At 38.9% G+C, this 13,166-nt stretch overlaps 1 protein-coding gene across 5 annotated transcripts in view; it reads left to right on the plus strand.

Moving 5' to 3' along the window:
* The window catches only part of LOC112143303 (CUB and sushi domain-containing protein 3), a gene marked incomplete at its 5' end in the record, with an annotated part of 317,263 nt that overhangs the window by 111,895 nt on the left and 192,202 nt on the right, over positions 1-13,166 (plus strand). For all 5 annotated transcript variants that reach the window (XM_024267159.2, XM_024267162.2, XM_024267160.2 and 2 more), the window contains 5 exon segments: positions 1,816-2,004; positions 4,661-4,777; positions 7,615-7,830; positions 10,127-10,315; positions 10,849-11,018. In XM_024267159.2, coding sequence (XP_024122927.1) covers positions 1,816-2,004; positions 4,661-4,777; positions 7,615-7,830; positions 10,127-10,315; positions 10,849-11,018 — 881 coding nt within the window.

The following is a 13,166-nucleotide window of genomic DNA, read 5'->3' on the forward strand; positions in this document are numbered from 1 at the left end:
AATTGAGATCTGTTTGCACAATTGTTTGCACTTGCAGCATTACCCTTGCCACCATGATTTGATTCATAAGACTGAGTTTGTTATTATGTCTGCATTACTGACTGAAAGAAAGCCACAAGTCTCCTCGTCTTAATATGTTTAGCTCTCTGGTGCATTTCTCTTTTGTTGATGAGGCTATCGGAAAGCAATAAAAGTAAAATCCTGTTAGCGTCTAACATTGCCATCTAGGATATATCTAATTGCTGAAAGACTTCAGGGAAACTTTGACTACTTCATTTGGTAAAATTAGATGAGAAAAAGAGACATGCAAAACTTTCTTCAATGTGTTTTTTTTTTTTGTTCTATAAAACAAAAAATAGAAAATTCATCAAGTAAATTGCTGTCCAACAATTATGTGCAACACATAATAACAGATTTTTACAGGGCTCCACTGGTTTCAGAATGAATGAAGGTCATTACTTTCTACCAAATTCCTGCAGCCTGAGGCCAGGGCCAGCTGTGATCAATAACAGCTCTACAGTTTGAACACATTAGGGAAAAAATCATAATTTCCTTTCTAAAACTATTAATTATTACTGAAATACGGAAGAAAAACGCCCTAATATCACACAAAAGAAATCAGTCATGTCTGGCTGTTAATTGTTTATTATTCATCTTTTTAAAATCCATTTTTATTTTCTTCCTTCGGAATAACAAATTGAATGTACACACAGTATTTTACCAAAATACTATACTGTATGGGTCATTTTCACTCCATATGAAGGATTGTCTCAGTTTAAATTACGATTTGTTCAATATTAGAGAAGATATTAAAGTTCGGAAAATCTTGTCTACCCACCAAATATCTAACAATTGATCACACAACTGTTGCAATTTGTTACCTACATTTGACACAATTTGCATATTTGGATACGGATCTATATGTTAAACAAAAGTGCATTTTTATGTACTTTATGTAATTTTTAGCATCTGTTTAATTTGCGGGGAATTAAGGGCCTAATTAGGTTCAAGACTTTTATCTTTAAAATAAATGGAATGCCAAGAAATAATTTAAGTCAAGTAATTGACACTTTTTAAAAATGCAAATAAAATTGTAAAATACACATTTATACAGTCTTGACATAGATTTGTTTTCATAAAACACATATTTAGCAATTCACACCCAAACCATCCTTCAGGATGACATGAACCAGCTTTTTCATCTGTTATCTGACCTCCAGCTAATTACATTTTTCAGTTTTTTTTCACAATGTCAGACCTTCAATTGATGCCAAAATATTTGCAATTTATGGTGTCTAATTTAGAAAGGCATTTTAGGACAGATAGTTGATAGTGATCTCAACACCCAAACATTTTTTAATGATTGTTACACTAAATCTTCCTTTTAACTTTAATGAATTTGCACATTGGTGATAAAATGTATCTTTCCTTATTTAGTTAATATAATGAGTTCATTGGTTAAAATTGTCATTTTTTTGTTGCCATAGCATCTTGACGTCTTAAATCAAATCAAATAGAGATCAAGATAGGATTGCACTTTAAATCTTTATTAAGGCTTTATTCATCAGCAGTACCTTCAAATTGCACAGGGTTTTGCATAATAGACAAACAGGCCTAAGAAAAATTCATAAGAATTCTAAAATAAAGTGATTTTAATTTATTTTCAACTAATCCAATGACATTCTGGGAAAGCTGTTGTGTAAATCAACTAAAAACATGGCAGGATATATGGGATTTTCATTTACATTGTGATGTCATTAAAACCAAGAATACTATATTCCAATAATTCAACTATATTTGTTTGGACATTTCTAGCTGTCACTTTGGACACGTACTCTTGTATGGACCCCGGTATCCCCGTGAATGGTGCTCGGCTGAGCCACGACCTGTCCATCGGCTCCACCGTGTCCTTTCAGTGTCAACCTGGATATAGGCTGAGCCACGAAGAGCCACTTGTTTGTGAGAAGAACCACTTCTGGAGTCACCCTCTGCCCACTTGTGACGGTATGTTCGCATTAAACATTTCCAACGGAGGCTTTCGTCTCCACTTGTTCCTCTCAACAGCTGGGTTGGTGACGATGTGTCAGTGATTCAGAAACATTCAGGCTTTGTCAGAGAGTCACAAAATTGAGGGACGCTGTCCTTGCAACCCACAGCTGGTGAACGCCACAAACAAACATGCTTCAACCGAAGCAGCTTGTGTAAACACCCGACTCTGTGCTATTAATCATGGACAATGTGGACACAGTCATTTCAGAGCATGAAACATTCATTTCTTTGACTGCCTCTCATTCTCTGAGCTGTTTGTACAAGTTTGGGTTTTGTTTAGTGACACACCGTCGGAGGGTTGATACTCCTCTGTCAGGGATCACTCAGTTGAGACGAAAAGGCAAATAAAATACGTTGGCATAAAGAATGACACCATCCATATGATTCAGCACCAAGCTATACAACTTCATCAAAATCACTGCTTTGAAAATTCATTCCATATCTCAGAGGCTTTTCATGCCTAGGTGTGTGCCAGACTGCAGCCAAATGCCTTGGCTCTCTGCCTGTGGAGCCTCAGAAGGAATCGTTTGCCAAGCATGCTCATCAACTTTTAATGACTTTATGTAATTTTTGCTCATTAATAAAGTATATAATATAATTTTTTGGTGGTGAGTAAGAATTCAAGCTTTGTGCAGTCGCTGGAAGCCACAAAGGGTGAAGGAAAAGGGGTGTGGGTAGCTGAAGAGCCCAGGGCCTCTCATCCACCAAAACATCAGCTAACTTTTATTTTGGTGAAAATATGTGCATCTACTGATAGTTTTCATTGTATTGAATGCGTCATAGAAGCAAAAAGGAAAAATACAAACCCTGTCAGGTTTCATGAATACTGTATTTAGCAAAAGCTGCCCTTTATGTGTTTTGACCTTTTTGTAGAAAGCCAGTTACAGCAGGAGAAAATGCTTACAAGTTTGAACCATATCCAATTATAGCACTTAACCTTCAGGCAGATATGGCATTCACCTTGCAACTGTCCTCAGCAGCCAATGAGGGAACGGATTCATCTCATTAAATGTTTTTGATGAGTGCTTTCATGCAGTTTGTTAGGCATATATGGACCACTCATGAGGTTTCTTTTACTGAGGTGACTCGAGTGTACAGTAGTACTTTTAGATAGTGTTTCCTATCACCTCCTGTTTATCAAATGGGTTTTTGAGTTCAATGTATTATATGGGTTTAACCAAAAAATACTACTACTGAACCCTAAACAGTAGTTTTTGTATGTTGAAAATATTAGCAAAAATGTGTGAACTGGGAACGTTGTCAGGAATGGGTGTTGTTGGACCCAAAATATAGGAGACTAGGCTTGGTGACAGGACCTTAAAACATTTAATAAATTAACCAAAACATGACAAAAATCCATGGGGAAACAAGAATGGTGACTGAACAGAGCAAACCAGATGACCTGACAAGGACGAACTTAAAATCAAACACTTAAATAGACTGAGGCTAATTAACTGAAATGAAGACAGCTGTGAATCATGACAAACCTTAACATGATAAGACTGAGGGACCATTCAAAACAGAACATGACCAAAACTCATAACATAACTGACAGAAACCAAACCAAAGTCCAAAATCCTCACAGTACCCCTCCCCAAAATGGTAGATCCCAGATGCCCAAAAAACAAAACATTTGGCAGGAGGGGACATGGAGAAACAAAAAAATTACCAAAACCCATGACGTAACTGACAAAAACCAAACCAAAGTCCACAATCCTCACAGTACCCCACCCCAAAAGGATAGATCCCAGATGCCCAAAAAACAAAACACTTGGCAGGAGGGGACATGGAGAAACAAAAAACAAAAACAATTCCAGAAAACACTCAGGGGTCCTGCAGCCGGACGGATTTGAGGGGTATCAGAACCCCTCCTTGGGAATAGGCATGAAGAAGAGCTGTCCCAACGACCCTCCTCCGGAACAGAATGTACAGCCAAGGGGGATGAGTGGCAACCGTCCTCAGGGACAGGTAACATGAAGGAGGGGTCCCGGTGACCCTCCTCAGGAACAGGAAGAACGGGCCCGACAATCCCCCTCAGGAACAGATTTGGTGGACATGGCGTGACTAAGATATGGCTGCAGGAAGTCCCATCTGATGTGGCGTGACATGGCGTGGACTGCAGTGACAGAAAACCCTGTAAATGCAGCAAAAATTCCCCTACTGGGTCCAAGGTAGTCAGAAGTATGACACAAGCCCATGGAGAAACCAAAACGGTGACTGAACAGAGCACAGCAGGTGACAAACACCAAACCAAAGTCAACAATCCTCACAAAATACGCCTAAAAATATTCTCATTTTCTGACGGTGCCTTTTAGTCAAAGATACTGAAACAGTAGTAAATCTGGATGGATGTTTGAATAAATAAATAATCTTGTGTCATGTTAGGCACTATACTGCTAGATTGGAAAGGGAATAAAAACAGTGTGTTGGCAGAATTACAGGTGCTTATAAAAATAGCAGAACAGGATGTGACATGACTCAAATGCATTATTAAACAAAATCGCTCCTTTTGTCTACAAATGAAGGATTTATTGGTTCATTTGCAGGTTTTTATTCATTTATGAGTCGTCATTAAACAGTTATCACTCATTATCTTGTTTTCTATGTGCAGCGTCGTGTGGTGGGGATATCAGGGGCCCTTCAGGGATCATTCTCTCACCTGGCTACCCAGAACTCTATCCTAACTCTCTCAACTGTACATGGACGGTTGAAGTCAACCATGGAAAAGGTAAAAAATATCATCTCCCGTCTACTATTTCACCCGTGGTGCAAATCTTATTAAATCTAACTGCCTAAAAAGCAATTTAGAAAAAAAATATGAATCACTGAGTAACCTCTGCATTGTAGCAGGAGTCAAAAACTCAGTTTTATTGCTTTGACTTTTTTAATCAATTATCTGAATTTGTATGAATAAGGCACACAACCGGACACCTGTGATTAATTTTTGTAAGGGTTCCCTTTTGTCTTGTCCTTTCCTTCAATGGACAGTTCAGCTTCCACAGTATCCTCACTGTTATGCTAAAATGATTATTCCAATTGAGTATTTCTGGGCAGTCATAGCGGAACGGTCTATCTCTGACCGGAAGATACTGAACCCCACTGTCCTTCTTGTGGTTATGGGTTGGTGCCAGAGTTGGACAGTCAGTGTGTGAATGTGTGTTATTGAATGATTGGGACTGTGACTTTAAATAAAGTGCTTTGGACCTTCAAGGAAAGCAGAGAAGTGTTATATAGGTATGTATGTGATGACTCTTGTTCATCCAGTATGGTTCCATTGCAAAAAAAGTTTTTAAAAGGTTGGTCTGGACCTGCTTTTTTTGGTTGAAGATCTTTTTTATCCAAAAGTCGCTTCTTAGATAAGAGGCAAAGTGTACCCAAAAGTGCTGCGTGATGGTCATGCTGAACCAACCAGCAATCATGGTGATAGATAACGAACAAAAGAAAGCAATCATAATGGATGTGTCAATATCAAGTGATGGCACATCAGGACAAAGGAACACAAGAAACTAGAGAAATACTAAGGAAGCACCATGAAGGTGATAGTGGTACCTGTGAGGATCGAAGCACTCAGCAGTAACCCCGAAATTGGCAGAGTGGCTACAGCAGATCTCTGAAAAATAAAAATAAAACCCTTTAGATGCCTTAGTCTAGACCCTAGCATTGAAAAATGCATAGAACTGTAACAGGGAGGGTCTACCACATAAAACTGAAGCCAAAACATTGGTGCAAAAACCCTGAATTACTATTCATGGTATTGGGATGCTACAAACAAACCCTGGCATGTGATGCACATTTAAGAACGCAACCTGATTATTTTTAAAGCAACTCAACAGGGGTGAGACTGGCAGGAAACCTAACTGCGTCTTACCCAAACGTGGTATTTCTTGATTTCTTGTTGTCTGTATTTCTTTTCCTTTGCTTCTCGTAGTGGTGAAATTGCACATTGCGTCTATTTTTTTGAATAACCATAACTCGTCACAGGGATTGGCTACAAACTTGCTTTTTTTTTTTAAACACTTTTATATTTTTTCTCTCTTCCTGACTGGGTTGGGTTAAACCATCTGGCGTGCCGGATGTTAGACACCCCTGGTCCATTACTTATATTAGCACATGTACTCAAAGTTGGAAGAGGTTTCGTGCGAAATGTTGAAGCGGTGAAAACCTCTAAAATCTTGTTCCAAGTTTTTTTCTTTCACACCTCTATTCCGATATATGAAAGAATTGGTGTCATACAAACAGAAATAATTAATCACACCTTCATGATCAATTTTCCAACATTCAGTGAATTTAAAAGGATGCTACCCATATGTCACTATCAAATCCAGGTCCGTGGTTGGTCAAAGTTCAACACACTTTGTATTTAGAGCCTGAAATAGCTTAAAAACTTGCAAAGCGATGCATAAAGACAATAAATGTAAATGTGGAAGCCCGAAATGCTCATATATGTGTGTTTACATAAACTTCTCATTGGAAGTGGTTGCTTGAATCCAGCTCTTCTCTAAGGCCTGCGTATTTCTCTATCTGTTCCAGTTTCTTCTCCCTGATGTTACTTTCACCTAAAATGACTACATCTATCACTTTTTCCCCTTCTTGTCCAGCCTGTTAGTCATTACAAAACTGTCTGTATCTGGAAGTTGCACAAGATCATAGCTTGGTCGTTCTCAACTTCCTTCTAAGGAGTTTCCTTTCTTGACCTTGGGACTGCTTAGTATTAAATGAACTGTCATTTTTCCTTCTTATTTCCTTGTGAATATTAAAGTAATTGAATCTCCTGAAAGCATTACTCTCTACTTTTCACCTTCAAAAATAATTGCAGTCATAGATCCTAATTGCAGTCAGGATTTAATGTCTGATCACAAAACCTCTGTCTGGTGATAAATGATCGCTGCTTTTGTTCGCATAATTTAGTGCCAATCTGTATGTTTATTCCGCAAGCTTTTTAATTTTATTCATGGTTTTGTTTGTATCACCTGCATCTCTGGCAGCTATAACTCTTACATAAAGACAGACATCGAATAGTTTCTCAGGACATTGATTTCTGTTGGTTGATACAGCAAAAAAGTCACTATGTTTGCTTATTGTGTATGCACTGTACTATAGAAGTGGGAGGACTTTTCACAGAGACCAAGTCGGATTAATTGATGATTTGTCTCTATTCTTTGAAACATAATTGCTGTTTCACAGACAGCGTGATCAATCACTTAATTTCCTGGTCATCTGTGATTTGTTTTTTTGACAAAGCAAGCCAAACACTGGAGGACATTACAGAGTCCTATTGGAACAGCTTCAGTACTGGTTGTGTTGAAAAACAGCCAGTTGGCTGTCATAGAAGGAAGCAGGATAATCTTACTGGGCAACAATATGACACCAAAAAAAAGTGTTCTAAAGTTCTCTTTATTCGTGAATAGCTGTTTCTTATTTTTTTGCAATCATAGACATGTTTTTTTGTATATTTGTAGAAAGTTGATTTTTGTACAGTAAAAACATCTCCCAGGAAAGCTGACTTATGCTCACGTGCAAGCAAAAAAAAGACTGTTCATCTTGGATTCATCTTTTTCCCTTCAGGTGTCCAGTTCACTTTTCACTCCTTCCACCTGGAGGATCACCATGACTACCTTCTGATAACAGAAAATGGCAGCTTCGCTCAGCCTCTGGCTCGGCTCACTGGCTCAGAGAGGCCTGCACCAGTTAATGCCGGCCTGTATGGGAACTTCAAGGCCCAGCTACGCTTCATTTCGGATTTCTCCATATCTCTTCAGGGATTCAACATCTCCTTCTCGGGTATGAAGGCGCATACAGGCTCTATCTGTGGGTGAAATGGAGGGGGGGTAGGAGGGCGCATGTGTTGGCTGCAGGCTCTCCACAAAAGGACGAGGATGTGGAGGAGGAGGCAGAAGCCAGGATTATATTAAAAAAAAGTTCAAAACATGCTAGATGGTGCTGTTGAAAAGACGCGCAAGTGACGGGCAGACGGAAAGAGAAAGAGACTGCTGAAGCGTGCGTAAAGTAACAAGTGAGGGGTGATTTATCGGTCAGTGGGCTGAAGGTAGACCATGCCTCCGGTCTGTGCCAGTCAGAAGAGAATAATTAACACACAAAGAGGTCATGCAGGTAGGTAGACGATGTCTAACCATGATGTGAATGCTCATCAAAGCATAAGGGCCAGTGTCCTGAGGACTGAGGAGACTGCTGTGTTGAGAAATAATGGGCCCCCAGACGGTGAACAGTAAAAAGCTATGTGTAAGATTTCTGAATGGATATGAAGAGGTGAGACAGAAGGTGATGCGGCGTTGAGTAAATGTGATGTGACATAGAATAGAGATGGCTGCTTTATGAGCATTCTTGCTAACTATTTGCCAGTCGTTTGCTTAAGTGAAGCATTACTTATGCATGCATGAATATTCATAAAGCAGATTTTGATTGTGCGAGTGTGTGTTTGTCCTTGCATGCTTTATAATTAGCATTCGTAGATTCCGTGATTAGAATTCATTTTTAACCTTTACCAGCCTTTAATGAAAGTCTGCTGACACTCTTGGGCCACATTATGCTGCCGAGCACTGCTGAAATGTTTTTGCTGGACTCAAATCAATGGACCAGAAGGATATAGTCTGTAAGAGAAGTACTGATGACATGATGATTGTTTAAGTGTAGTCTGAGTTGCATCATCTTTTTACATTTTAGAGCAGGGGTTCTTAAAGTTTTTTTAGCGGAGGGCCAAACTATTAAGAACTCTACATTAGACTGGGGCCAATTTGGAAAAACAGAATTTAATGAGCAAGTGTCATTTGTACAGTTAACAGAGCATAAGAACAAGCAGGGCAAGACTTGAAATATTGTTTTAACTGAGAAATATCGTAAATTTTGGTCAATAACAGACCTGTGTGATGTCTATGTGAGCATTCATGCTTTTACAAACTCTCCAGCACTGTAGGGTTTTTTTATGCCAGAATTTATTTCTCCACTGTTGATTTGTTTTGTAACACTCATATTTTGTCCCAAAAACCATAAAAAAAGGAAATAGATGATTACAATATACTTTATACTGGGGCTTTATGTCATATTTGCTTATTTTTCTACATATTCTACATAAAACAGCAACAGCTTTTGGTGTTAAAAAATTACCTGTGTTTGGCTAACTTAGGCTCAGAAAAGCAATTTATGAAAGTGATCTTGTAACAATGGACAAATAATAAATCGTTGTTGCTACTGCAGCAAATTTTTGGGGGGTACCGATTCTATCTGTTGGATCAACTGTGACCCGACAGAATCAAATAACCAAAATGACAAACATCAATGACCATCAATGATGAATTTTTTGAAGGCCAAAAACCTCTTCCTATATAGAAGTCAAGGAGAAGAGGACCCAAACGCAGGAGATCAGACAAGGTGGCAAAAAAGTAAAACATTTAGTAAAAAAAACTGAAAAAAAATAACCCATGAGAGTACGAAAATTCATGAGATAGCAGACAAAAACCAAAGTCTACAATCCACACAGTACCCCTCCCCCAAAGGATAGATCCCAGGTGTCCAAAAACAAAACACTTGGCAGGAGGGGACATGGAGAAACAAAACATCACCAAAACCCATGAGATAACTGACAAAAATCAAACTGAAGTCCACAATCCTCACAGTACCCCTCCCCCAAAGGACAGATCCCAGATGCCCAAAAAACAAAACAGTTGGCAGGAGGGGGCATGGAGAGACAAAACATTACCAAAACTCATGAGATACAAGACAAAAAACAAACCAAAGTCCACGATCCTCACAGCATTGGCCTGATGGCCGCACTTTGAGAACCCCTGTTTTTGACCATTAAAAGAGTCACAAGAGAAAGAAAGAATTTTTCCAAGAGCCATTGCTAATCCAGACATCTCAAGCTATATTCATGTATCCTAACCTGATCAAGTATCTTTGAGCATAGCTGTTAATCAGCACAAGCACCAGTATTTCTTTTACAAGCTGAATATGTACTCTTCTTAGTAAAGGAGTGAGAAAATAAATATGAAATTTTCCCCTTTATTTCAGGATTCAAATTACACTGACTTTAACGGATTTATACCTTTAAATTTTGTTGTAGAGTACAATCTGGAGCCCTGTCAGGATCCCGGAACGCCTCGGTTCGGCTGGCACACTGGATCCAGGTTTGGCATTGGGGACTCACTGTCTTTCCACTGCAACTCGGGCTATCGTCTGCAGGGGGCGAGGGAGGTTGTGTGCTTGGGAGGTGGGCGCCGCATGTGGAGCGCCCCTCTGCCAAGGTGTGTGGGTACGTGATCCGCTGCTTTTACCTTCTTTTTCACAAACATAATTTTTTTTACTAAAGGTACGTTGATATAGCTAGAAACTTGCAAGCATCAAAAGTCATTTTCTTAGACTTTTAAGTTCAAAAGTTTTCTGGAGCAAGTTTAGTCATGAATAGTTTAGAACAGAAACATTATGTCTTTTTTACTGAACTATTATTAATATATTATACACTGTCAGTCATTGTTCACCTGTTAATTCAGATATGGAAATTCTGTAAAGTTATCATGTTCTGCTGTCTACAGTACAAGACAGCTAGTGATTGTTTTTACAATTACTATTTCATATCCTCCTCATTGTCTCATAATGACAGTTGATTACTATGACATTAAAGTAATAAAAAAACAGAGTTGACTTTTGTTTTTTCAAAGGGGGATATTTGAATGATACTGTTATCTCTTAAAGCAATTAAGCAGTTATGCAATCTCTGCTTTATTACACATTTGCAAATTGTCGTATGAATGATTGTGTGGATTGGCTTTGATTGTCTTCCTGCAGCCGAATGCGGATCCACAGTTTCCAACAACGTGGGAGCTCTGTTGTCACCAAACTACCCGAAGAACTACGACAACAGCCACGAGTGCGTGTACAGCATCCAAGTCCAAACAGGCAAAGGCATTAATGTCACGGCGAGCAGCTTTCAGCTGGCACAAGGTGACATTTTAAAGGTAAATAATGCAGCCACTCTATTTTATTAATGCAAAAACAGGTTAAAAATAAACACTCTGTATTTTATTTTTTTAAGTTTTCAACTAATATTTTTTAATTACCTAAAACTAAGACAGACGTGTGTTTTAAAGACAGCTACACACTAGTATGGAAATGAGTCCAAAGGTCAATTAGGATCTGCAGAACCACACATATAGAGAGGAAAGAGTTTGTTTCTTTCCCCAAGAGCACTTTAGCAGTTCTGGTAAGCACCCCAGATGGGATTTAAATGAACATGTACTTCTCACTTCACAGTTGGAATGCACTCTTTTGGGATGCAGATGTCTTGTCTAATACACCAATTAACTGCATTATAGTCTATTATTGGGATTCTAGTAATCTCCTGTACTTAGTAATTATGTGAGAAGCTGAAACGCTGAAAGACACATTCAGAAAGCGAAATTTCCCTGAAGAGAATCAAGAAGACGCCTTGCTAGTTTTTCCATGAAAAAAGGTCCCAAAGCATTTTTAATTAATTTCTTGTTATTTTACACAAGAAATAAGGAAAAAAATGAGATGCTGCTAGAATTTAGGACTTGTAGGGTTTAAAAGACTATTTTAAATCAACAATTTATTTTAATCTGCTTCATTTACTTCGTCAACAATGTTTTACTGGAATTGTAATGTGTCCAAATCTCTTTGGAGAGCTAAGGGCAAAAATACAAATGTTTGTATATATATATATATATATATATATATATATATCAGTGGCGGGCCGTGCATTTCACACCTAGGCCTTCAGTAGTGCTCCATCTGAATCAATCCAACCCTCATTAACTATTTTATGGCAATAAAACTTCTAGTGCAGGTACAACTGCCACACACACACCAAAAGCATAAAAAAATAACCTGATAAAATTTAAATATTATGTAGGGAGATAGCAAAATTTTACTCACCAAAAATCCAGATTATTTAAACACAAAATCCATCCTTTCTATCCTCAAGAAGATTTCAATCACTCTGTCCTGCAGAATCCGTGCGTTTCGCAGATGGAAAGTGTTCCGTGGCTGTGATAAGCTGGAAAATGTTCTGGTATTCCTGAAGCCTCGTGTGGTCCAGGAGGGAGACAAACATCAGTTTTTGTGATGATCAAGGTCTGTGTCTGGAAAATAATATTGTCGGCAGTGCGCGAGAGGATTTTGCGCTGCACGCGCCCGTGGTGCGTTCAGGGGCCTCGTAGATTTCAGCTTCACTCCCGCTCAACGGAGTCACGGAACTCCTTTACCCGTGCCAGACAAAACTGTGCCACAACTTTACCCAGACATTCATTTTCCACCAAAAATCAGACGATGAGACGCTTTCCACTGGTAACATCTTCAAACCTGACACGCCGCTCCTCGGCACCTGTGTCCGTCACATAACGCAGAACCAGAGCGAGCTGCGAGCTATCCAATCAAAGCTCGTGAAAATGATGACGTTTCCGTACGCCTGCTAGCTGGCCTTGGTTTCGCCTACTCCAAATCTGATTGGTTGAAGCAACAGTTTGGTCGACAATTATTTTATGCTACAGGGCCCGCAGAACTGATTGTGAAGGCCTCCGGGCAGATTTCTTTGACCCTAGCAACAAATGGTGCTGCAATGTGATTGGTTAATGCTTAAATAGGAAAATACACGTCTGGAAGCAGCGCAGCCAGGGAGACAGCAATGAAAGGACGAAGACAGAGCATTTGGAATTATAGAATACGTATTCACGGAAATAAATAATAATTAATATCAGTCTGTGATTCAGATATTTTTAGGCCAGCAGAGAAGGCCTTGCAGGCCCTGACGGCCCGCCACTGATATATATATATTCATTGCAATTATTTTATTCAGCTGTAGTTCCCAGGCTCAAGTTCTTTTGCAAACTTTTGTCAGCACAGTTTTATCCCTGCCTTTACACATCATGCAAAACATTATAATGTTTATTAAATTCCTTCCCTAGTCACTATTTAGTGAGTTCGCCATTTTCTAGCGCTGTCCAAATCTACTATTCCAAAATCTAGTGCACTATAAATTTACAAGAAGTCTTTGCGAAAAACTTGCGTGCATCGATGCTCACTACATTAGCGAATATAGACCACAATGCATTGCATTTGAGCAATTTTTGCAAAAAAAAAAAAAAAAA

The sequence above is a fragment of the Oryzias melastigma genome, linkage group LG16, assembly GCF_002922805.2.
Source record: "Oryzias melastigma strain HK-1 linkage group LG16, ASM292280v2, whole genome shotgun sequence".
Taxonomy (NCBI): domain Eukaryota; kingdom Metazoa; phylum Chordata; class Actinopteri; order Beloniformes; family Adrianichthyidae; genus Oryzias; species Oryzias melastigma.